The sequence below is a fragment of the Mobula birostris genome, chromosome 21 (assembly GCF_030028105.1).
Source record: "Mobula birostris isolate sMobBir1 chromosome 21, sMobBir1.hap1, whole genome shotgun sequence".
Lineage (NCBI taxonomy): Eukaryota > Metazoa > Chordata > Chondrichthyes > Myliobatiformes > Myliobatidae > Mobula > Mobula birostris.
The window spans coordinates 56739084-56763198 of NC_092390.1; the positions used below are offsets into that span (position 1 = coordinate 56739084).

The window sequence follows — 24115 nt, forward strand, 5'->3', positions numbered from 1 at the left end:
GATACCAAGCTGTCACCTGTGGCTCTAAGTAGCTGTTTGCATGTGACAGTGGCCACACCCTGGTAGAATGCTTTGACAGGCAGGCTAAACCAGGCACTTCGATACAATCAATAAAATCTCAACACCATTATAACAGCTTTTCTTATGGAGGGACCTAACATTTCAATTTCCTGAATAACCACAGTAACTGATGACTTTTAAGTGCAGCAGTTGGCAGGGGAGTTCAGAGGATATAGACCATACTATAATATCACAAGTCTTTCCTTCTTTAGGTAGAAGACTTTCAATATCTGATCATGAGGGAAAGAAATCCCTACAGATATCTCAAACAACATTTTTACATCAAAAGATTTGTGCAGCTGGTGTTCATTATATAAGGTGAAACTTACCTCTAATTCATCCACTTCTCCTACCTACATTGAGCCATTAAGATCATCTTCCATATTTTGTTCAAACTTTGGTAAAGGCATGTTAAATCCCTCTTTACTTTTAAGCCAGTATGTTGACTGAGTTCCTTTTCCCTTAGGAAAAATACAAAGGAGATATTTAAAATTGATAACAATTGAAAAGGAATTTTCATTTATTTATTAAAATATGCGCCTTGTCACAGAAGTGTGGATGAAGTTATTTTTATGGATGTATATATTTTTCTTTAATAAATAGCAATCATATTTGAATTTGCTGAGGGGGTGTAGAAGTGATGCGTTTCTCCTCTTTGGAACTGCAGACAGCAGGAAACTGCAGAGTTATCAGGTATACAAACCCTCCACATTGAATAATATTCATCGGTTTTGCTGCAGGAAGGTAGAAAAGGTGAGAGAGAATCAACCTGGTCTCAAGGTCGATTATTTCAGTCAACCCTCGCAATACTTTCTTTTTCTTTTTTTCTCAAATCTTTTGATTGTTATATTATACAAAAGAAATAACACGAGTGCATTGAAGTAACAACACTTACAATGACTCAAAAAAAGACATTATCTTGAAGATTGAAAAAAAATTTTTGTGATAACAAAAAAACCTACTAAGCAGAAGTGAGGAAAAAAAAGAACCCATTAGGTGTACAACCCCAGAGCCATGCGGCATACAAAAAGCTTCTAAAAATAAACATCAAACTGCCAGCAAGAAAAGTTTACAATTAGATTGTGGAAAAAATCTATCAATTAGCTCGTGATAATAACGAGCAAATGAGCCTCATCTTTTCTCAAAATCAAATAAAGGTTCAAAGGTTCGACCTCTTATTTTCTCCAAACTAAGACCTAGCATCACTTGAGGGAACCATTGTGACAAAGTGGGAGCTGATGTATCTTTCCACTTCAACAAAATGGCCCTCCTAGCTATAAATGTAACAAATGCAATAACATGTTGGTCAGACACAGAAATACCATGAATATTTTGAGGAATTATTCCAAAAAGCACAGTTAATTTATTACAACACTTACTTAAATCCATGTAACACCAGTTTCAGAGAACATAGAACAGTACAGCACAGTAAGGCCTTTCAGCCCACAATACTGTACTGGCTGATGGGTTAATTGGTTATCGTAAGTTATAGGCTAGGGTTAAATTGGGAGGGATTGCTGGGCGGTACGTCTTGAAGGGCTGTAAGGGCTTGTCCCACAACATAAATAAATAAATAAACAAAAAAAAACAAACAGAAATCTCTTAACCTAGTCCATTATCAATTTAATCCTTTCCTCCTACACAGAACACAACTCTCCATTTTCCTATCATCTATGTGCCTGAGATTCTCTTAAAGGTCCCTGAAGTGTCAGCCTCTACCATTTCCCCGGCAGTGCATTCCACACGTTTACCATTCTCTGTTTAACAAACTTACCTCTGATATCTCCACCAGACCTCTCTCCACTCACTTTAAACAGATGTCCTCCGGTATTTGTCATGCCGTCCTGGACGCCACGTGGGCATGTGGCCAAGTGGTTAAGGCATTGGACTAGCGACCTGAAGGTCGTGAGTTCGAGCTCCAGTTGAGGCAACCTGTTATGTCCTTGGGCAAGGCACTTAATCACACATTGCTCTGCGACGACACTGGTGCCAAGCTGCATGGGTCCTAATGCCCTTCCCTTGGGCAACATCGGTGTCATGTCATGGAGAGGGGAGACTTGCAGCATGGGCAACTGCTGGTTTTCCATACAACCTTGCCCAGGCCTGCGCCCTGGAGAGCGAAGACTTTCCAGGCGCAGATCCATGGTCTCGCAAGACTAACGGATGCCTAGAAAAAGCACCAGCTGTTCACTCTATCGAAGTCTTTTATAAGTTAGTAGAGAAGGACCACAGTATAGCATTCTGTTATTGGAGAGTGTAAAAGCTGTGTATCTGTTCTCTATCTGCTTTGTGTTCTGTGTTGAGCGTTTATTATGCTTATTGCGGTAACTAGTCCCATTAGCAGGCGTATGGTAAAAGCAAAGGGAATAAGCTACGTACTCTTACTTATTTCATGCCAGTTTGTAGCTTAGAGCCTGCTGAGATAACACCTGGTATCACTGCAAGATTGTGTGCTTGCTAATTGCTAATAAAGTATTCGACTCTCTGGAAGATCATTTCATTGGAGCTGAGGGTGCGTCATGCAAGAATAACAACCCTGTGGCGGCAATTGTTTTGAGTTTGGATTAGTTTTGCCGCTACAGAGAGGCAGGGGTTGGGTTGTGTGAGGAAGCCCTTCAATCACTGAAACACCCCGGGGGGGGGGGCACTTGAGCGACAACAGAGCTATTGGTGTGAAGGAATGTAACAGAACAGTACTGAAAGCATTGACTGTGAATGCAAGAATGCCAGGTTTATTTCAGTAAATATGTTTCACTTTGATATCAAAGAAACACCTCTATCAAGTCACTTTCCTTCAAAAAGACCACAACCTTATTGTAGTTTGGAGGCTTGCTTGCCCCAGTGTTCCGGAAAGCGATGCTGACCGGACTCAGGGCTTTATGCTTTGCCTCCTGGTAGGGTCCCCCATGCCAAACAGGTCAAAGGATAGAGACCAGACTAAGAGTGGTCCACCAGCCCTCCAGCTTCAAGGATCCAGCTCAGGGCTAACAACCCTGACTAGTAAAACAAAATTGTTACGGAAACAGCAATGGAAAATCGTTCCACATCGGAGTGTGATGGTATTCCTGAGACTTGCACGGCTGACAGTAATGAAAACCGAGAGAAGGTTATTGACATGACGAAGGAAGCCCTGACCACCACCAAGACTAAAAGGCCAATGACACACAGAGATGGAGGACCTTCTTTGCTGCTTATACACCAGTAACGGTATGGGATGTAAGAGTGAGTAAATCACACTAAAATTGTACAGTAAATGCTGGAGGAACTCAGCAGGTCAGGCAGCCTTGACGGAAATGAATAGACTGTGGATATTTCTATAGATGCTGCCTGATCTGCTTAGGTTCTCCAGCATTGTCTGTGTGTGGTGCTTTGGATTTGAAGCATCTGCAGAATTTCTTGTGTTTATATTGTATATTAATGTTGTTGCAAAATGGAGTTCAGTACAGGTAAAGAACCAGAACTGAATAAAATAGCCGCATACAGTACATTACTTCAGCAAAAGCTGTTAAAATTGTACTATGTGCTGGAAAACAAACATAAAAAGATACTGCATGTTGGAAAATTTGATTCCCTACCTTCACTTTTATTGTCCCTCTCTCCACGATCTCATATCCTCCAAATCCCCACAGGACATTAGCTGTGCTTTGCGACATGTGTATTTTCAAGGCTAAGGAGCACAAGAGGTTCATTATGCAGGTTGCAGCTCGTAAGGATAAAAGCTGCAGTGTACATTGGTCAAGGAGCACTGTATCAGCTGCCCCGTCACCATGTCACTGTTTAGTTCACACCTGGGTCAATGTAATGCTCCATATGGTGTTAAGCTGCACACAGTTTTTGCCTGTATTTAGTTAGCCAGACCTCCTTGTTCTAAAGCTTGGAGGCTTACCAACCAGGTCAAAGAGTAGACCCCCAACTAAGAGTGATCCACCGGTCCCCCAGGTTCGGGGGTTCAGCTCAGGGCCAACAACCCTGACTGGTCAAAAAAAAATTGTTATGGAAGCAGCAATGAAGAATTCTTCTATATCTGCATGTGACAGTATATGGCCAAGGACAGACAGAAATGGCTGCCCGAAATGCCAACAGCATAACAGGCAATAGCCAATCTCACATTCTGTGAACTCTTCTATGAAGCACCGTAATTTTGCTTCTTTTTCACAGGCACTGATTAAAAACAAGTTGCATGCCAGTAAGATAAAGAATATTCACAATTATCACAAAAAATGTCTCCAAATGATATACCTAAGCATGTGTAGAATACTTTTTACTCACACCCTAATGTAAATAATGAAGGCAAATTTGGTGAAAGAGCCAATTCCAAAATCTGACTGGAAATTTAAAACTTTAAGTCATTTCTATTGACCTTCTAATGTAAAAGTTGATTACTTTTACTTGTTTAGTTGTTACAGTGCTTTATTTAAATACCAAGTAAATCCTTTCCCAGTTACTCATACTGGGCTGAATCTCCTTAATCGAAGACTATGCTTCATGCTTACTCCCCACTCTAGCGCAAATTTTTCTGGCCATGCAGGTCTGAATGTTTCAATCCTTCAGCAAGGTGCAGTACTAACAATTAGCCTGCAGGTGGCAGGAATAAAGGGCCCTTCCAAAGACTGAACTACGGCCTACTGACAGTGTGTGCTATCGCAGTCCATTCCCACTGCTTCCAAATGTCTGACAAACATTTAAAGCAAAATGATAAGTGGTTTTAAAGACTCCTGGAACTGTTTTTAATTAAATTTTCCAGTTTTGATGGAAGGTAATGCATCTGAAATTTTCACTCTCTTTCTTCAGATGCTGCTCAACTAGATGGACATTCTTAACATTTTTATTTAGTGAAAAAAGAAACAAATACTTACGTAAACTGTTGCTTTCCATCCTTGATGCTACGTTGACAGTGTCTCCAAAGAGACAGTACCTGGGCATGAGTACTCCAACCACACCAGCAACCACTGGGCCTACAGAAGCAAATTAACAGATTTAAGTGTGTTAATTAGTATCTGAGATTGCCGTCCTTCAAAAATGCCATATATTATTCTGATGTAGTTTCCATGATTGTCATAGTATCCACAAATTAGAAGTATCCGCCAAAACAAAGCTTGTGACAATATCCCTGAAATTGTGAATCAGAAGTCAATGTGTGACAGATGGATATACAAAATATAATGATATGGAAATATTGAAGAATTTTTCATCATCTTATTGAAAGACCAGAGGGGAATATGGCCAATGAAAGCAAAATTAACAATTATTTGTCACCTTTAAAATACGGAGGGTACTTTACAAAGTACATAAATGTCTCCATTAACTACCTTGAGATTTATTTTCTTGCAGACAGTAATAAGAAAAAGAAAGAAATATAATCCTCCAAGTCAAACGACCTTGTTGTAGGGTTGGAGGCTTTTGTGCCTCTGTGACACACAGAGCTATGCTGACTTTATGCTTTGGCTCTTGGTAGGGTCTTCCAGGCCACACAGGTCAAAGGGCAGAGGCCAGGCCCAAAGTAGTCCACTGGTCCTCCAATTTCGGGGGTTCAGCTCAGGACTTCAGGACTAAAACCCCTGATTGGTGAGACGAAGTTGTTGTGGAAACAACAATGAAGAATCCTTCCACATCTGAGTGGTTAAGGACAGACCTTCACTGTTGCCCTAAGCACAGCAACATAACAGGCAGAAAGTAAAGAAAAATTAATAGAAATTATGAAAAATTATAACTAACAAAGACTAACAACCAAAGTGCAAAAGAAGAGAAATCATTGAAAAAAATACTGAGAACATGAGATGTAAATTTCTTGAAGGTGTGTCCATAGGTGTGGAGTCAGTTCAGTGTTGCGATGAGTGATGTTATCCCTCTGGTTCAGGAGCCTGATGATTGTAGGGTAATAACTCTTCCTGAACCTGGTGGTGTGGGACAAGTGTCATCATTCAGACTGGCCTTGCACAAACAAACAAACTTAAATGAGACATAACTATTATAATTGACTATTATAATCAACCACATTCCTTCCATTTCACACACGTCTGCCTTCACCCCATTCTCCTGCCACCCCACCAGGGATAGGGTTCCTCTTGTCTTCACCACCCACCCCACCAGCCTCCGCATCATGCACACAATTCTCTGGAACTTCCGCCATCTCCAACAGGATCCCCCCACCAAGCACATCTTTCCCTCCTACCCCACTTTCTGCTTTCCACAGGGATTGCTCCCTACGTAACTTCCTTATCCATTTGTCCCTCCCCACTGATATCCCTCCTGGCACTTATCCTTGCAAGCGGAAGAAAGTGCTACACGTTACCCCTACACCTCCTCCCTCGCTGCCATTCAGGGCACCAAACAGTCCTTCCAGATGAGACACTTCACCTGAGAGTCTGTTGGGGTCATCTACTGCATCCAGTGCTCCTGGTGTGACCTCCTGTATATCAGTGAGACCTGACATAGATTGGGACACCGCTTTGCCGAGCACCTAGACTCCATCCACCAGAAAAAGCAGGATCACTCGGTTGCCACCCATTTTAATTCCACTTTCCATTCCCATTCTGACATGTCAGTCCATGGCCTCCTCCACTGTTACGATGAGGCCACACTCGGGTTGGAGGAGCAACACTTTATATTTCGTCTCGGTAGCCTCCAACCTGATGGCATGAACATGAATTTCTCAAACTTCCAGTAACATTCTGCACGCCCCCTCCCCCCGCCCCATCACCATTCCCCGTTTCCATTTCCCTCTCTCACCTATGTCCTTACCTGCCCATCACCTCTCTCTGTTGCTCCTCCCCCTTTTCTTTCTTCCATGGCCTTCTGTTCTCTCCTATTAGATTCCCCCTTCTCCAGCCCTGCATCTCTTACACCAATCAACTTCCCAGCTCTTTACTTCACCACCCCCCCCCGTTTCACCTATCACCTTGTGTTTCTTCCTCCCCTCCCCCAACTTCTAACTCTGACTCCTCAGCTTTTCTTCTCCAGTCCTGCCGAAGGGTCTCAGCCTGAAACGTTGACTGTACTCTTTTCCATAGATGCTGCCTGGCCTGCTGAGTTCCTCCAGCATTTTGTGTGTAATAATTGGCTGTTCTTTCTTAGCAAGTTTTGGCATCATTGGCGTGTCATCCCCATACAACAATGCTAATATTGCATCTAATTTAATCCCAGACCATTGTTTCAATTTTGATGCATAATGAAAATAATACAACACCTTAATGGTAAGAATTAGCAACTTAAACCAAATAACTCCCCAAGGAGTTTGTGAAGATTCAGCATGACATCTACAACTTCGACAAACTTCTGTAGATGTGTGGTGGAGAGTATATTGACTGGCTGCATCATGGCCTGGAATGGAAAATTCTACAAAAAGTAGTGGATATGGCCCAGTCTATCATGGGTAAAGCTCTCCCCACCACTGAGCACATCTACATGAAACGCTGTCACAGGAAAGCAGCATCCGTCATCAGGAACCTCCAGCACCCAGGACGTGCTCTCTTCTCCCTTCTGCCATCATGAAGAAGGTACAAGTCCTTCGGGACTCACACTAACAGGTTTACTACCCCCTCAGCCATCAGGCTCTTGAACCAAAGGGAATAGCTTCACTTGCCCCATCATTGAAATATTCCCACAACCTATGGTCTCACTTTTTAGAACTCTTCATCTCATGTTCTTGATATTCATTGCTTATTTATTATTTTAATTTTGTATTTGCACAGTTTTTTTGCCTTTTTGCTCACTGGTTGAATGCCCTGGTTGGGTGGTCTTTCACTGATTCTTTTACGGCTATCATTATAGCTAGAAAGATGATATGTTAGCATAGTGGTTCGTAGAACGCTTTATAGTTCCAGCGACCTGGGTTCAATTGTCACTGCAGTCTAGAAGGAGTTTGTACGTACTCCCAGTGACTGCGTTGGTTTCCTCCGGGTGCTCTAGTTTCCTCCCACAGTCCAAAGATGTACTGATTGGTAGTTAATTGGTCATTGTAAATTGTCCCGCGATTAGGCTGGGATTAAGTTGGATAGGTGGGTGTGGAGATGGGTGGATGGATGAAGCCAGGTGCATGGGAAAGTTAAGGAGCTAGAGAGGAAGGACTCTGATAGGAGAGGAGAGTGGACGATAGGAGAAAGGGAAGGAGGAGAGACGAAAAAAGTGGTATCTCCCAATGGCCAACCATTTTAATTCCACTTCCCATTCGGGTATTTCTAACCATGGCCTCCTACACTGTTGTGATAAGGCCACATGTAGGTTGTAGGAACAACACCTTATATTCTGTCTGGGTAGCCTTCAACCTGATAGCGATAGACAATAGACAATAGGTGCAGGAGTAGGCCATTCGGCCCTTTGAGCCAGCACCGCCATTCACTGTGATCATGGCTGGTCATCCACAATCAGTATCCAGTTCCTGCCTTATCCCCATAACCTTTGATTCCACTATCTTTAAGAGCTCTATCCATCTCTTTCTTGAAAGCATCCAGAGACTTGGCCTCCACAGCCTTCTGGGGCAGAGCATTCCACAGATCCACCACTCACTCACCACTCACAGCATGAACATCGATTTCTCAAACTTTCAGTAATGCGCCCACCCCTCTTCCTCCTTCACCTTTCCCCATCCCCTTTTCCCTCTCTCACCTTACCTCCTTGTCCGTCTATCGCCTCCCTCTTGTGATCCTCCCACCTTTTCTTTCTTCCATGGCGTTTTGTCCTGTCCTGTCAGATTCCTCCTTCTCCAGCCCTGTATCCCTTTCACCAATCAGCTTCCCAGTTCTTTACTTCAGCCCTCCCCCTTCTGGTTTCACCTTTCACTTTGCGCTTCTCTCTCCCCTCCCCCACCTTTTAAAACTTCTCCTCAGCTTTTTCTCTCCAGTCCTGCCGAAGGGTTTCGGCCCGAAATGTCTACTGTACTCTTTTCCGTTGATGCTGCCTCCTGGCCTGCTGAGTTCCTCCACCATTTTGCGTGTGTTGCTTGTATTTCCAGCATCTGCAGACTTTCTCTTGTTTGGAGTTAGGAATCAATTGTTGGTGTTTTGGGCCGAGATACTTAATATTTACCGCAGAGTGTATGGAAAGTCATGGGAGAAATTGTTGAAATTCACTCAATATTTAGTATGGTTAGTATTGTCCAGCAAGCACTCTCTTACCTTGTAGACATCGTACGATTTGATAATGCCATCAAATAAGCTGTAAAGATCATTGAGCATATCCACAACCTGCATGGGCGTACTGATGGAGCAAAGCTTCGTGAAGCCAACGATGTCGGAGAAGAAGATGGTAACTGATTCAAAGGATTCCGGCTCCACAGCCTTTCCCAGAATGAGTTGCTCGGCAATGAAGCTGTCGATAAATAAAACGATAACCATCATCCTAAACAGGTGACTGCCTTCACTTCCTAAGAAGATTGAGGCAAGCGAGGCTCCCTCTCCTCCCCCCACCATCTTAACTGCATTTTATCGGAGCACCATTGAAAGCATCCTGACAAGTTGCATCTCCATCTGGGATGGGAACAGCCAAGCATCGGACCAGAGGTCCCTACAAGGGACTGAGAAAATGGCTAAGGGGATCATAAGGGTCCCTCTACCATCCATGGGGGACATTTATCAGGAGCACTTCACACGCATGGCCTTAACATTATTAAGGATCACACACATCCATCCAGCAGCCTCCTTGACTTGCTACCATCAGGCAGGAGACTCCGATGCATAAAAACAAGAACAGTCAGGAAGGAACACAACACACATCAAAGTTGCTGGTGAACGCAGCAGGCCAGGCAGCATCTCTAGGAAGAGGTACAGTCGACGTTTCAGGCCGAGACCCTTCGTCAGGACTAACTAAAGGAAGACAGTTTCTTTCCTCAGACCATTAGGCTTCAGAACTCCCTGCCAAATCACATTCAGTTAATCTGTTCTGCATCTGATAATATTTAATTTATGCACTTTACTTTGTTTACTTATGCATAATTCATCTGTGGATTTAATTCTTACTTTCATAAGTTATTGTGTGTTATGTGCACTCCTGTGCTTTACACGCTGGCTTGGTGAAATGTTGCCTTGTTTGATAGTATATGTGCACTGTACAGTATATAGTTAAACAACAACAAACTTGACCTGACAACTCATGTGAAGAAGATCTGTCAACTGTTGAAGGGATAAGGCCAAGTCGTTTACCTGAAAGAATAGAAATTAGATCTGCAAGGTTTCTGTTCCTTTACCAAATGATACTTACGTGAATTTTGCTTGACTGAGAATTTTGCGTTAACGTTTAGGCCTGACTTTTTTTAATATACATTTTTTTTATTTATTACTAACAAACAAATGAACAAAAAAAACACAGCACATCCACAAAAACCACAACCATAGCAAAATCAAATTAAATATTGAGCAGCAAAAGAGAGAAAAATATAAAGGCAAAAGTAAACATACACAGAAAGGTACACCGCACCAAAAAACCTCAGTCCTCACCCCGTAAGAAAGCCAATACAGGGCCCCATATCCTGACAAAGATGTCCCCTCGGAGGCCTGACTTTTTAATCTCTTGAGTCTAGCCATGCAGTGTGTTCAAAGTTCAAAGTACATTTATTATCAAAGTATGTATTCATTATACAACCTTGAGATTCGTCTCCTTACAGGCAGCCACAAAACAAGAAACCCAATAGGACCCATTATTAAAAAAAGACAAACACCCAAAGTGCAGAGAGAAAAAAAATCACGCAAACAATAAAAGCAAGCAAGTAGTGTTCAGAACTGAAGCTTTACAAAAGAGGTGAAGCCAGGCAATCCTGCAGCTGGAACAGGCCACAACTTCAGTTCATCACAGAGCCAAGTAAAAAGTGATTGGCATGTGCAGGCTGGCAATTGTTCAATGCTTTTGGCTCCAGCCTTGACGTTGAATGGTATCTGAATAGGTGCATTATAAAGATGGTGAGATGGGGAATCAATGAAAGTTCTGATCAAGGTTCTGCAAATTACTGCAAAATTCTATAATTTACAAGGCCCTAGATATTGTGTGCTACAGGATAGATTGTACGAGCTCAAAGCTCTTTCATTTGCAGGTTCTGCTATTCTGAAGGGGAGTAATTCAGTTACTGGCAATTAGGCACTGAGGGTGAGGTGGGAACAGGGATACCAGTCACGTTTCAAGGAATCCACACCTTGAGAGAGACGTTGTGTGATTGAGTGGGAGAGGTGTTAATCAGCCAGCTGCGGCGGTGAGACTTGAACTGTTTGGTTTGGCGGGTGGGTGGGTAGGTCTTTGTGTGTCTGGGGTTCGGTGTGGGCTGTGCAAGGCCCGAGGAAGATCTGCCAAGCTGATTAGCAATTTCCTCAGACAGGTCCCCTTTAGGGAATGTTGAAGCAGGCCTGAGTGTGCAAAAATTTTAAATCCAATCTGTATATGTCAAAGAGGCCTCTTTTCACTAACAAAGCAATTGTGCAATGGCCTTGTTTTTCCTACAGCACGTAACAAGCCTGTGTGAAGAGATGTGTATGTAACTTTAGTGCTCCCTTTAACATGGGCACTAAGCATTCATTGGTTCACACTGAAAACCAGGGAGAATTCACTACAGGTGCTCCATACGGACATATTACTCCGAGAGGACCACAACCTTGGCGTAGTTTGGGGGCTTACGTGCCTCAATGATCCAGAGATCTATGTTAGCTTCAGTCAAGGCTTTATGCTTTGGCTCTTGGTAGGGTCACCCTTTGTCAACCAAGTCAGAGGTAGAGGCCAGGCTAAGAGTGGTCCACCAGCCCTCGGTTTGGGGGTTCAGCTCAGGGCTAACAACCCTGACTAGTAAAACAAAATTATTAGGTAAACAGCAATGAAGAATCCTTCTACTTCTGAGTGCGACGTTATCCTGAGTCTCCTCCTGGGAGCTGCATGACTGACAGGAGTGAAAAGTGAGGGGAAGTTACTGAGATGATGAAGGAAGCCCTGAACACTGCCAGATATGGCGGACATTCACTGCTGCCCTAAACGCCAGCGGCGTAACAGGCAGTCAGTATGTGGACATATCGTTAGTGCTGTCGATTGCGAAGTCTTGATGCATTGTTTCCCACTCAGTTCACTTACCAGCTTATCCTTCCAGTAAGCTGCAAAACAACAAATTTAAAGGCCTGCATGCTGGAGGTCACATCTAGTTAATGCCAGAGGGTTACAGTTACCGTCATGATAGGATGTGGACCCTGCTATCTCAACATGCTAAACATGGTTGCAAAGTGACTGCTTGGTGAGATACAGTGCTTCATGATAGTGTCACCTTCCTGTATATAATTATTCACAGTCCTACTTACATCGAGAATAGTTCTTTTATAGACCCATCATCATCATCATGCGCCATGTCGTATGGCACAGGCAATCACGGTCTTTGACTATCATTGTTCTTGGTAAATTTTCCTACAGAAGTCTTCTGGGCAGTGTCTTTACAATGCTGGTCACCCCAGCCATTATCAATACTCTTCAGAGATAGCCTGCCTGGTGTCAGTGGTCACATAACCAGGACTTGTGATATGCACCAGCTGCTCATACAACCATCCACCACCTGCTCCCATGGCTCCACATGACCCTGATCTGGGGTGGTGGGGTAAAGCAGGTGCTACACCCTGCCCGAGGGTGACCTGCAGGCTAACGGGAGGAATGCCTTACACCTCCTTTGGCAGAGTCATATCTCCACCCCACCACCTACTTTTACATACTACAAATAAAACTGTTATAAAGATAATTTTGTGACTTTCTGTAACATCAGTAAGTTCCAGAGTTTGTACCCTGGCAGCATGTTGGTCAACAGCTGGTCAGTTTTCCCCTTCTCCAGTGTGAGTTGTTGTGTCCTCTCTGCAACCACTTCTTCCAAGTGATTGGAATATTTTTCCAGTTTATCCACCATAGAATCTAGAATGGTTATTTCACTGTAGAGGTGAAGAGAAATGTATCAGTGGAAGATCATTCATTCCTGGAGCTCGCTCAGTGTGCTTTTGCCTTTCACACTGAATTGGATCTGAACACAAGTGCAGCAGCTGAAAGTTCGGTACACGATGCATCACAGTCTTTCTGCTATTGGTCAACTTCACTCATAAAGAGTAGTAACATAAAAATACAATATAACACATACTTTGGAAAACAGAAGTTAAAACGAAGAGAAAAGCAGTCCAAGGCCCAGGCTGCATCTCTGGAGAGGGGCCAAACCCGGAGGAGCAGGACAAGGTACCTGGAAAAGACCTTCCATGTTCATTTGTTATGCGCCATGTCGTATGCTGTGGACGATCATAGTCTTTCCATGACCATGACTGCTCTTGGCAAACTTTTCTACAAGCGGGGTTCACCATTGTTTTCTTCTGGGCCGTGTCTTTACAAGACAGGTGACCCCAGACATTACCAATAATCTTCAGAGACTGTCCGCCTGGCGACAGTGGTCACCTAACCAGGACTTGTGATACGCACCAGCTGATAATACAACCATCTACCACCTGCTCCTATGGCTTCACGTGACCCTGATCAGGGGCTAAGCAGATGCTACACCTTGCCCAAGGGTGACCTGCAGGCTAGTGGAGGAGAGGAGTGTGTTACACCTCCTTTGGTAGAGATGTATCTCCACCCCATCACACAAATAAACTAATAACTGTTCTTAAAAACAGCTACCCAAGTGAGAATGGAAAGCATTGATTTGACCAGAGTTGTTGTGAACTTTTATTATAGAAGTCAATACTGAAGACAGGTGAAGCGTCCATCAGTGTCAAGGAGCGAATCTTTAAGACTCACCCTTTGGGGTTTTCCTTTCGCAGTGTATGTTTGATCGATTGAAAGGTTGGCCTTCTGTCTCCACTCTCATCCCAACAGGCTCTCAGCAGGGAAGCAATCCGTTCATTACATTTCTCCACTGACAGAGTAGGCCTCAGCAGCATTACAGGGCTTATAATTTTACTGATGATTTCTAAATACAATGAAATGAAGAGTGAAATAACATTCTAATCATGTCAAATCTTTTATTTTATTTATTTCTTTAGCAATTCAGTGAGGAGCAGGCCCTTCTGACCCTCCAAGCCAGGCTGCCCTGTGATCCCTGACAACCCTGATTAACCCTAACCTAACCACAGGACAATTCACAATGACCAATTGACCTACCCAGTAGGTCTTTGGACTGTGGGAGGAAACTGGAGTACCCAGAGAAAACTCACACATTCCGCACGGGGAGACATACAGAGACTTCTTACAGAATGGCACCAAAATTGAACTCTGGAAAACCTTCCTCCCACTTTCTAAAGACATAGCAATAGAGTTTATTTCTCAATATAAAGGTTAAAGAAAAGAAACGTTCCTTATGGTTGTCATAGCCAGTTGTGGTAGCGGGGATAAGCTCCCTATTAAATCCTTGCGTGCTCAGTGGAGGGTGCCGATGCTTTTTTGCTGGTGGGGGTGGGGGTTTTCATTGCCTTGCTGCTGTTTGTACATGGAAGGGAGAGTTGTGGGGGGGGGGGGCTTTGGGGCTCTAACTTTTTATCTGTCATTCATTCTTTGGGGATCTCCTCTGTTTTGGTGATGTCTGTGAAGAAAAAGAATTTCAGGATGTATATTGTAGACATTTTTCTGATATTGAATGCACCTACTGTCCTATTGAAACCTATTGAAGGCATGCATTTCAGATAGCCCCTGACAACCAAGTCCAGCTTCTGGCCTTCACATGTGACTTAGCTACTAAGCCCAGCGGAACAGCTTCTACTGACAGGAGAAGGGGCAAAGGCGGATTACTGGCATCTTTAAACCAGTTGCTTTGGGCAGACGGGGCTCATCCGCCGTGAATGGCAGCTCACCTAAGCTCACCTAGCTGATATCATGGTTAATATCACCTACCAACCACACTATCTGATATCAAACCTCTGCTGCCTTGCAGCTATACCCACTCATGGAGAAACCTTCGGCAGTGAACCTTGCGGGAAAAGCAAGAGACCCTAACGTAGCCCTGTGTTGAGTCCAACACTGACTCGCAACACGCCGCTGGGGCCAAACTGTATCAGTCTCTGCCGTTCCTTTGGATTCATCAGCTGCGTGGAGAGGGCATCAGGTCACTCTCCATATCGTACTGCCTGGTTTATGTATCACGTAGGCGGCTGGGACACAACATGCATGGTTGACTCCGACCAGCAGAGGGCCTCAATGAGGCAAAAATACATTCTGAACAACGACAAGCAGATCAATCCTACAGGTCTAGGCAGTTAAAAGAAAAAGTACAGAATAAAATCCACTACACCAATAACAATAGATATAAGTGATATAAGACATAACTGTTTTACCTTTTGGGTCCATCTGATAATCATGGTATGGACCATTTTCCCCATGATAAATCAATTCTTTCACAATAATAGCAAAACTGTACACATCTCCTTTCTGGGACCCACAGGATGGACATTCGTCAAGACGCAGTAGTTCTGGCGCTGTCCAGTATAGATCTGCCAGAAAACAAATTAAACACATGTGAAGATAACTGTAATTCTCTAAATGCTTACATTTTCTAAGCTACTCTTTAGGGTAATTAAATGTACCTGTATAATCCATATCTTCAAAGATTATTTTCCTTTTGCCTTCATACTGAAGCTCCCAGAGCCCAAATCCTGATAATTTGACTTGCATTCGGCTATCTATTAGGCAGGTTGTAGGCTTTAAGTTACCATGAGACTTCAGCGGACTATCATGTAAAAATATCATGCCCTAATTAAAATACAAAACATCATTCAGTCCTTCCGTAGACAACATTTAACATGGCAGTTGAATTTAATAATCATCAGTAATGCAGGATCTGGGAATACCCAAGATGCAATGTTTGTGTAACTAATTAACTTCTGTGATTAAATTTAGAGTTAATGAGACACAGATCTCAGAAATCAGACTTCCAACAAACCAGTTCATCACGACCTTCAAGAACCCATCTATTTCAATCCCATTTACCATGGTTTTCTGTGCCTTGGTGATTCAAGTGCTCAAATGAATACTCAGAATTAGAATCAGAATCAGGTTTATTATCACCGGCATGTGACAAGAAACTTGTTAACTCGGCAGCAGCAGTTCAATGCAATACACAATCTAGCAGAGAAAAGATAATAACAATAAATAAAATAAAAACAGTGTAAGAGTTACTGCCTCCACCATTATTTCAGGTAGGACTTCCTGAATTGCAGCTATTCCCTGGTGAAAAAATTTTTTGTTAAATCCCCTCTAAAACTTTTACCCTTCACTTTAAACCTATGCAGTCTACAGTATGTTAAGGGGCAAAGTTTCTCACTATCCACACTATCTTGGTAATAATTATCATTTTGCGAACCTCCGTCCAGTTACTCTCAGCCTCTTCTGCTCCAAGGAAACAAATCCAATATATCCACTTTCTTTTTATTAATAAAGCCCTCCAAATCAGGAAGCATTCTCACAAATCTCCTTTGCACACTCCCCAGTGCTACCCTCCTGTAGAGTAGTGACCAGAATTGCACTTAATGTACCAGCTGTGGCCTAAGCAAAGTTTTATAAAGTTGTCCCCCGACCTCCATTCACTTTTATTCCATGTCCTGGCTGATGAATATATTCCTCATGACTTCTTCAATATTTTACCTGCCTCTGCTGTCAGTTTGATCGATGGACTTTAATACCAAGGACCCGTGCCTTGATCTGATCTGTACGAACAGCGTGTAAGACAAGATTTTCACTGCATCTTTGTACATGTGACAATAATAAACCAATTCTAATTCCCATTCCTTTGTCTTCAGCTGACTGTTGAGAGGCCAGTAGTATGCCACATGCAAAGAAGATTTGACTCTTTTTCCCCAAGCTTCAGCTACTTGGCCTCATCTGAACAACCTTCAATGATATCCACCCTCATCTCCTTATCCAATGTTTAAACACCACCCCCAATAATGTCTGGAACCTCCTCATCCTGGTTCATCAGAATTACGACCAGGTTGATTATCACTGGCTTTACAAGATATGAAAATCGTTGTTTTGTAGCAGCAGAGTAATGCAAGGACATAAAAATACTACAATGTACAAAATACTTTTATGCAAAAATGTTGCCAGTCCAGGCCGTCATTCAACTTTGTCCCTAATTTTATTCTATTTAGTTGAGTAAGGAATAACAGTTACCATTTGATCCTGTGAGCATCTGACATCCATAGACCTGAACCTGTCAGCCAAAGTTCAAAGTAAATTGTATTATCAAAGTACATATATGTCTCGATATACAACCCTGAGATTCGTTTTCTTGTGGGCATACTCAATAAATCTATAGAACAATAACTGTAACAGAATCAAGAGAATACCAGCCCAACAAGAACGTCCAACCAGAGTGCAGAAGACACCAAAACGTAAATGCAAGAAGAAATAGTAATGTAAGTAGACAAGCAATAAATATCAATAACATGAGATGAAGAGTCATCAATTGCTTGTGGGAGCATTTCAGTTATGGTACAAGTGAAGTTGTGTAACGTTATCCCCTTTGGTTCAAGAGCCTGTTGGTTGAGGGGTAATAACTGTTCCTGAACCTGGTGGTGAGAGTCCTGAGGCTCCTGTACCTTCTTCCTGAAGGCAGCAGTGACAAGAGAGCATTCCTGGGTGGTGGTGGTCCCTGATGATGGATACTGCTTTCCTGTGCCTGTGTCTCATGTAGATGTGCTCAATGATTGGGAGGGCTTTACCTATAGTGGACTGGGCTGTTTCCACTACTTTTTGTAGGATCTTCCATTCAATGGCATTGATGTTTCCGTACCAAACAGTGATGCAGCTAGTCAATACATTCTCCACCACCCAGCTATAGTCTCTTATTACACAAATACAGGTGTCCCCTGCTTTTCGAACGTTCGCTTTATGAAACCTCACTGTTACGAAAGACCTACATTAGTTCTCTGTTTTCTCTAACAGAAGGTGTTTTCACTGTTACGGAAAAAGCAGCGCGCGCCCCGAGCAGCCGCTCTCCCTCGGATTCAGAACAGCATTCTCACTGGCATTGCTTAAACACGTGCCTGTGAGCAGCCGTTTGCAAGATGAGTTCTATGGTTTCAGAAAAACCTAAAAGAGCTTGTAAGGGTGTTACACTTAGCGTAAAACTAGACATAATTAAGTGTTTTGATCGTGGTGAACGAAGTAAGGACTAAGTGAGTTTGGCTTGTGGAAGCTGACGAAGATGATGTTGAAGAGGTTTTGGCATCCCATGACCAAGAACTGATAGATGAAGAGCTGATGCAATTGGAAGAGGAAAGGATAACAATCAAAACCGAATGAGTAATGATAAAGTACAACTTTAATTTTGAAAGGGTACGTTGGTTTAGGGGATATTTGCAGGATGGTTTGAGTGCTTACAAGGAACTGTATGATAGAAAAATGCACGAGGCTCAGCAGTCAAGCAAGCCTTCCCCATCAGCCACAGAAGACGATGAACCTCAACCTTCGACATTGAGGCAGACAGTCATAGGAGAAGATGAGCTGCCTGCCCTAATGGAAACAGACGATGAGATGACACCGCAGTGTCCCACCGCCCCAACCCCCAGGCCGCGGACAGATACCGACTCGCGGAGAATGCAGCAGTAGCCAGGAGACACACAGCACACCTTTAAGAAAAAAGCCGAATAGACATGCTAATTAATTAGGTGCCGCCCAACACGTAATTGTCGGCCCAGATCAGAGGCGATGCAATCGACAATCATTCAAGAGGCAGCATTCAAGTCTCTTCAACAGGACTGGTAAGGAAGGGGGAAGATGCCAGAATAAGCAGGTGGGGAAAGGGGGAGGAGGACAAGCTATAAGGTGAGAGGTGAAGCCAGGTGGGTGGGGGGGGGAGGGGATGAAATAAGAAGCTGGGAAGTGACAGGTGGAAAAGGCAAAGGGCTGGAGAAGAAGGAATCTGTTAGGAGAGGAGAGGGGATCTTGGGAGAAAGGGAAGGAGGAGGGGCACCTAGGGAATAATTCCTGGACATTTAATGTCATAGAATTACTCAACAGACACAATGGTCCAGGTTCTCTCAATGCCCACTACTGATCTCACTGACTTCAGAGATAAAATGGGTGGCTCGGTCCCACAGATAAAATGGTACCACAGATAGTGGCCCCACTGTCTAGCAGAGCCAGTGATCCATGTTCAGTCCTCACCTTGAGTGTTGTCTGCGTGGAGTTTGCCAGCTCTCCCGGTGTACAAGATATACAAGGTGTACAAGATGATAAGGGGCATCAGCCAAGTGGACAACCAGAGACTTTTTCCAAAGGTAGAAATGGCTAATATAAGGGGGCATAATTTGAAGGTGATTGGAGGGAAGGATTGGGGGGATGTCAGAGGTAAGTTCTTTAACACAGAGAGTGATGGGTGAATGCAACGCCCTGCCAGAGATGATGGTAGAGGCAGATACATTAGTGACATTTAAGAACCTCTTAAATAGGCACATGGATGATAGAAAGGCGACGTAGGAAGGAAGGGTTAGATTGATCTTAGAGTAGGTTAAACGTTCAGTACAACATCAACAGTAAATTATCGCCCTTGAAGATTATGGAATTGAAAAACTTACTGATTTAACCAATGACATTTATGAGACTGGAATAATACCAGAAGAGATGAAAAAAATCAGTATTTATCACTCGTCTTGTGAAACCTGGAGCAACAGAATGTGAATTACATAGGACCATAAGTTAAATGAGTCATATCACCAAGATACTTCTAAGAATTTTGATGACAACAGCTAAAAGTAAGATACAAGCTGAAATGGGTAAAGAACAATGAGGTTTTGTGAAAGACAAAGGTACAAGAAATACAATATTGATGTTAAGGATACTATGAGAACGAGCTGTTCAAGTGCAAAAAGATTTGTTTGTTTGTTTCATCGATTACACAAAAGCATTTTATAAAGTGAAGCACAATAAGTTATTTGAACTATTACAGGAAACTCTAGATCTAGATTCGAAAGACCTCCGCCTAATCAGAAATCTGTACTGGGAGCAAACTGCCGCTGTAAGAATAGATGGAGAAGTGAGTCAGTTTACGAAAATCAAGAGAGGTGTTAGACAAGGGTGTGTTTTCTCCCCTGATTTATTTAATGTGTACAGTGAAACAGTATTACAAAAAATAAGAGCCATCTTGGGAATCAAAGTTGGCGGTGAAAACATCAATAATTTCAGATATGCGGATGACACTGTGTTAATTGCAAGTACGGAGGAAGAACTACAAAACTTAATTGACATAGTTGTTGAAGAAAGTGCAAAAATGGGTCTATCTATCAACTACAAAAAGACAGAATGTATGGTGATATCCAAAAAGAAGGAGAATTCTATCTGCAGGCTGAAAATAAACAGGGAAGACATAAAACAAGTACAGAACTTTTGCTATTTAGGAAGCTGGGTGACATCAGATGGCAGGTGCGACATGGACATCAAAAGAAGAACAGGGATGGCAAAAGACACTTTTGAGGGTGAAGAGTATACTGACCAACACTAAACTAGGCATGACAACCTGCCTCAGAGTACAGAAATATTACGTTTATCCAGTTATGTTATATGAATCAGAATGTTGGACAATATCTAGTACAGGTGTCCCCCGCTTTTCGAACGTTCGCTTTACGAAACCTCACTGTTACGAAAGACCTACATTAGTACCCTGTTTTCGCTTTCAGAAGGTGTTTTCACTGTTACAAAGAAAGGCAGCGTGCGATAAAAAATCAGCACGTGAAAAAATCAGCGCACGATAAAAGGCAGCACGCGCCCCGAGCAGCCGCTCTCCCCTGGATTCGGAATGGCATTGCTTAAGCACGTGCCTGTGAGCAGCCATTTGCAAGATGAGTTCTGAGGTATTGGAAAAGCCCGAAAGAGCTCGTAAGGGTGTTACACTTAACGTAAAACTAGACATAATTAAGCGTTTCGATTGTGGTGAACGAAGCAAGGACAAAGTGCATTTGGCTTGTGGAAGTTGACGAAGATGATGTTGAAGAGGTTTTGGCATCCCATGACCAAGAACTGATAGATGAAGAGCTGATGCAGTTGGAAGAGGAAAGGATAACAATCGAAACCGAATGCAAAAAGTGAAGCAACTGTGTGAGATTTTCGCTGCAATGATAAAGTACGACTTTAATTTTGAAAGGGTACGTAGGTTTAGGGGATATTTGCAGGATGGTTTGAGTCCTTACAAACAACTGTGTGATAGAAAAATGCACGAGGCTCAGCAGTCCAGCAAGCCTTCCTCATCAGCCACAGCAGACGACGAACCTCGACCTTCGACATCAAGGCGGACAGTCATAGGAGAAGATGAGCTGCCTGCCCTGATCGACGATGAGATGACACCCCCATGTCCCACCACCCCAGCACCCGGGCCCCGGACAGATACTGTACCGTTTCCGGAGAATGCAGCAGTAGCCGGGAGGCACGTGGCACATCTTTAAGAAAAAGCCGAAATAAACAAGCTAATTAATTAGGTGCCGCCCCGTAATTGTCAGCCCAGATCAGTGCCGATTTCCGATTGCATCGCTTCTGATCTGGGCCGACAATTACGTGTTGGCAGCACCTAATTAATTAGCATGTTTATTTTGGCTTTTTTCTTAGATGTGCTGTGTGCCTCCCGGCTATTACTGCGTTCTTTGCGGCAATGTATCAGGTCAGCGGCCCGGAGGGTGGGGTCCAGTGCACCACCCAACCTGCGACGACTCAGTCTCAGTGTGCTCGGCGCTGTTTTCCCAATTCCGGTAAGTGATACTACACTGTACATACATTATTTCTACTTTATATAGGCTGTGTATTTTTACGTGTTATTTGGTAGATTTGGCAGCTTCATAGTTTAAAGGTTACTGGAGAGCGCGTTTATGCCAACAGCGCTTGCGTGAGATTTTCGCTACAGAGATCTGTGCAGGCAATTATTGTAGAGAAGTATTTCTACTTTATATAGGCTGTGTATTTATCATATCATTCCTGCTTTTACTACATGTTACTGTTATTTTAGGTTTTACGTGTTATTTGTCATGATTTTGTAGGTTATTTTTGGTCTGCAAACGCTCACAAAATTTTCCTGTATAAATAAATGGTAATTGCTTCTTTGCTTTACGACATTCCGGCTTATGAACCGTTTCATAGGAACGCTCTACCTTCGGATGGCGGGGGAAACCTGTAACATGAGGAAACAAATTGAAGCAACAGAGATGTGGTTTTTGAGGAGGATGCAAAGAATATCATGGACGAAACAAATATCTAACGAGGATGTCATGAACAGGGCAAGCACAAAAAGAGAAATAATGTATGGGATCATGAAAAAGCAACGTGACTTTATTGGACATGTGATTAGGAAAGAGGAGTTAGAATGCACGGTAGTTATGGAAAAGATTGAAGGGAAGAAAGCAAAAGGAAGGCAAAGACAAATGATGATGGATACAGCAGCCAGAGAACTGGAAATGAATACCAATGAAATGATCCACTTGACCTGAAACAGGAGTGTGTGGGCCATGGCAGTCAAAGCTCAAAATGGGCACAGCCCCTGATGATGATGACGATATTGATGGCAAAGGGCCTGTACTGTGCTGTCCTGTGTTCTTGCTGTGACAATCTCAGTGCTGAGAGGTAGGTTGATTTGCAAAGGTAAGTTGCCCCTGACGTGTACGTGAGTGGAAGGCTCTGAGAATTGTACAATGGGTTATTGTAGGATTTGTGTGAATGTGCCACATGGTCAGTATAGTCTCAGTGTGCTGCATCACATAATGACCATGAAGCTAAATTGAAACCTACTTTCCAAGGGTCACAGGAAAGACAAAGCTAACCCTACCTGCAACCAGTCCTGCCTGCAAAAAAACCTGCCAACAGCAATTCCTTCACTTCGAGATATATGGAAAACGGAATGTACAACCCACCGAGTAAAATTAACATGGCCTATGTTTACAATACTGACAAAATGATTTTCCATTCAAAGAGGAATAATCAATTATAGTGGATGCTTTAAAGCTGAATGCATTTTCATCAAGGTAAGTGAATAAAGAAAAATTATTAGGTTACTTTGTGATTATTTCAGACTATGTTGTGCTTTCAGCTTGTGTAGGTCTTACTGAGAATTAGGAGACTCTCCTCCACATTACTCACCAACCTGATTTGAAAGTATCAACATGACTCTATCAGTGAAGGAACATCACTTCCTTTATCACCGCTGGATCTCAATCCTGGAATTTTTTCTCTTGTGACAAAACTAATAGAGGCAGCCTGAAGAAATATTTGGGTGGCACGGTAGTGTAGTGGTTAGCACAACGCTTTACAGTACCGGTGACCCGGGTTCAATTACCGCCACTGCCTGTCGGAAGTTTGTACGCTCTCTTCGTGACTGTGTGGGTTTCCTCCGAATGCTCTGGTTTCCTCCTACAGTCCAAAGATGTACCAGTTGGTAGGTTAATTGGTCATTGTAAATTGTCCCATGATTAGGCTAGGAGGAAATTGCAGGGTTGCTGGGTGGTGTGGCTCGAAGGGACGAAAGGCCTCTTCCATGCTATATCTCAATAGAAAAAGGAACATTTGATAGTTCCCAGTCATCTAGTGTATGTATGTGAAGTCCATTACTTCACACCTATTTGATGGAGAATGGATGTGAAAGCACAGAGGAACATCTGGAGAAATTTCTGAAACACCCATTCGCTACTGTCGTTGCTGTGTGGTCGGGAATCTTTCGGAGGGTAGGCCTCAAAATCCCCGGCCTTGCCTGCTTTTGGTGACCGAGAAGGAGGTCGAATCGTTCGGACAGAGATGGCCCTCAGTACTCGGTGTCGGAGAGCTGATCAGAGCTCGAAGTTTTCGGATGATTCAGAGTCGGACCGTGGTTGGGAATGGCAGAGAGAGTTTTTCTTCCTTCTCCCGTCTGCGTGAGATGTGGGACATTTAAGAGACTTTGAACTTTACTGTGCTCATGGACTTCTTCATCAAGTTATGGTATTGTGCACTGTTGTAACTATATGTTATAATTATGTGGTTTTTGTCAGTTTTTTTCAGTCTTAGTCTGTCCTGTGTTTTGTGATATCACACCGGAGGAAATATTGTATCATTTCTTAATGCATGCATTACTAAAAGACAATAAAAGAGGACTACATGTCTTCATAATCTAATCTAATCCAAATCTAGC

General features: G+C 43.0%; 1 protein-coding gene across 1 annotated transcript in view; it reads right to left on the reverse strand.

Annotated features, from left to right (window-relative positions):
* Positions 1-413: 413 nt before the first annotated feature.
* gucy2g (guanylate cyclase 2g) overlaps positions 414-24115 on the reverse strand; it is a 58666-nt gene continuing 34964 nt past the window's right edge. The window contains 9 exon segments of the mRNA XM_072239664.1: positions 414-521; positions 3636-3727; positions 4917-5015; positions 5693-5705; positions 9174-9366; positions 12792-12932; positions 13783-13954; positions 15312-15467; positions 15561-15726. Of these exon segments, the coding sequence (XP_072095765.1) occupies positions 414-521; positions 3636-3727; positions 4917-5015; positions 5693-5705; positions 9174-9366; positions 12792-12932; positions 13783-13954; positions 15312-15467; positions 15561-15726 (1140 nt within the window).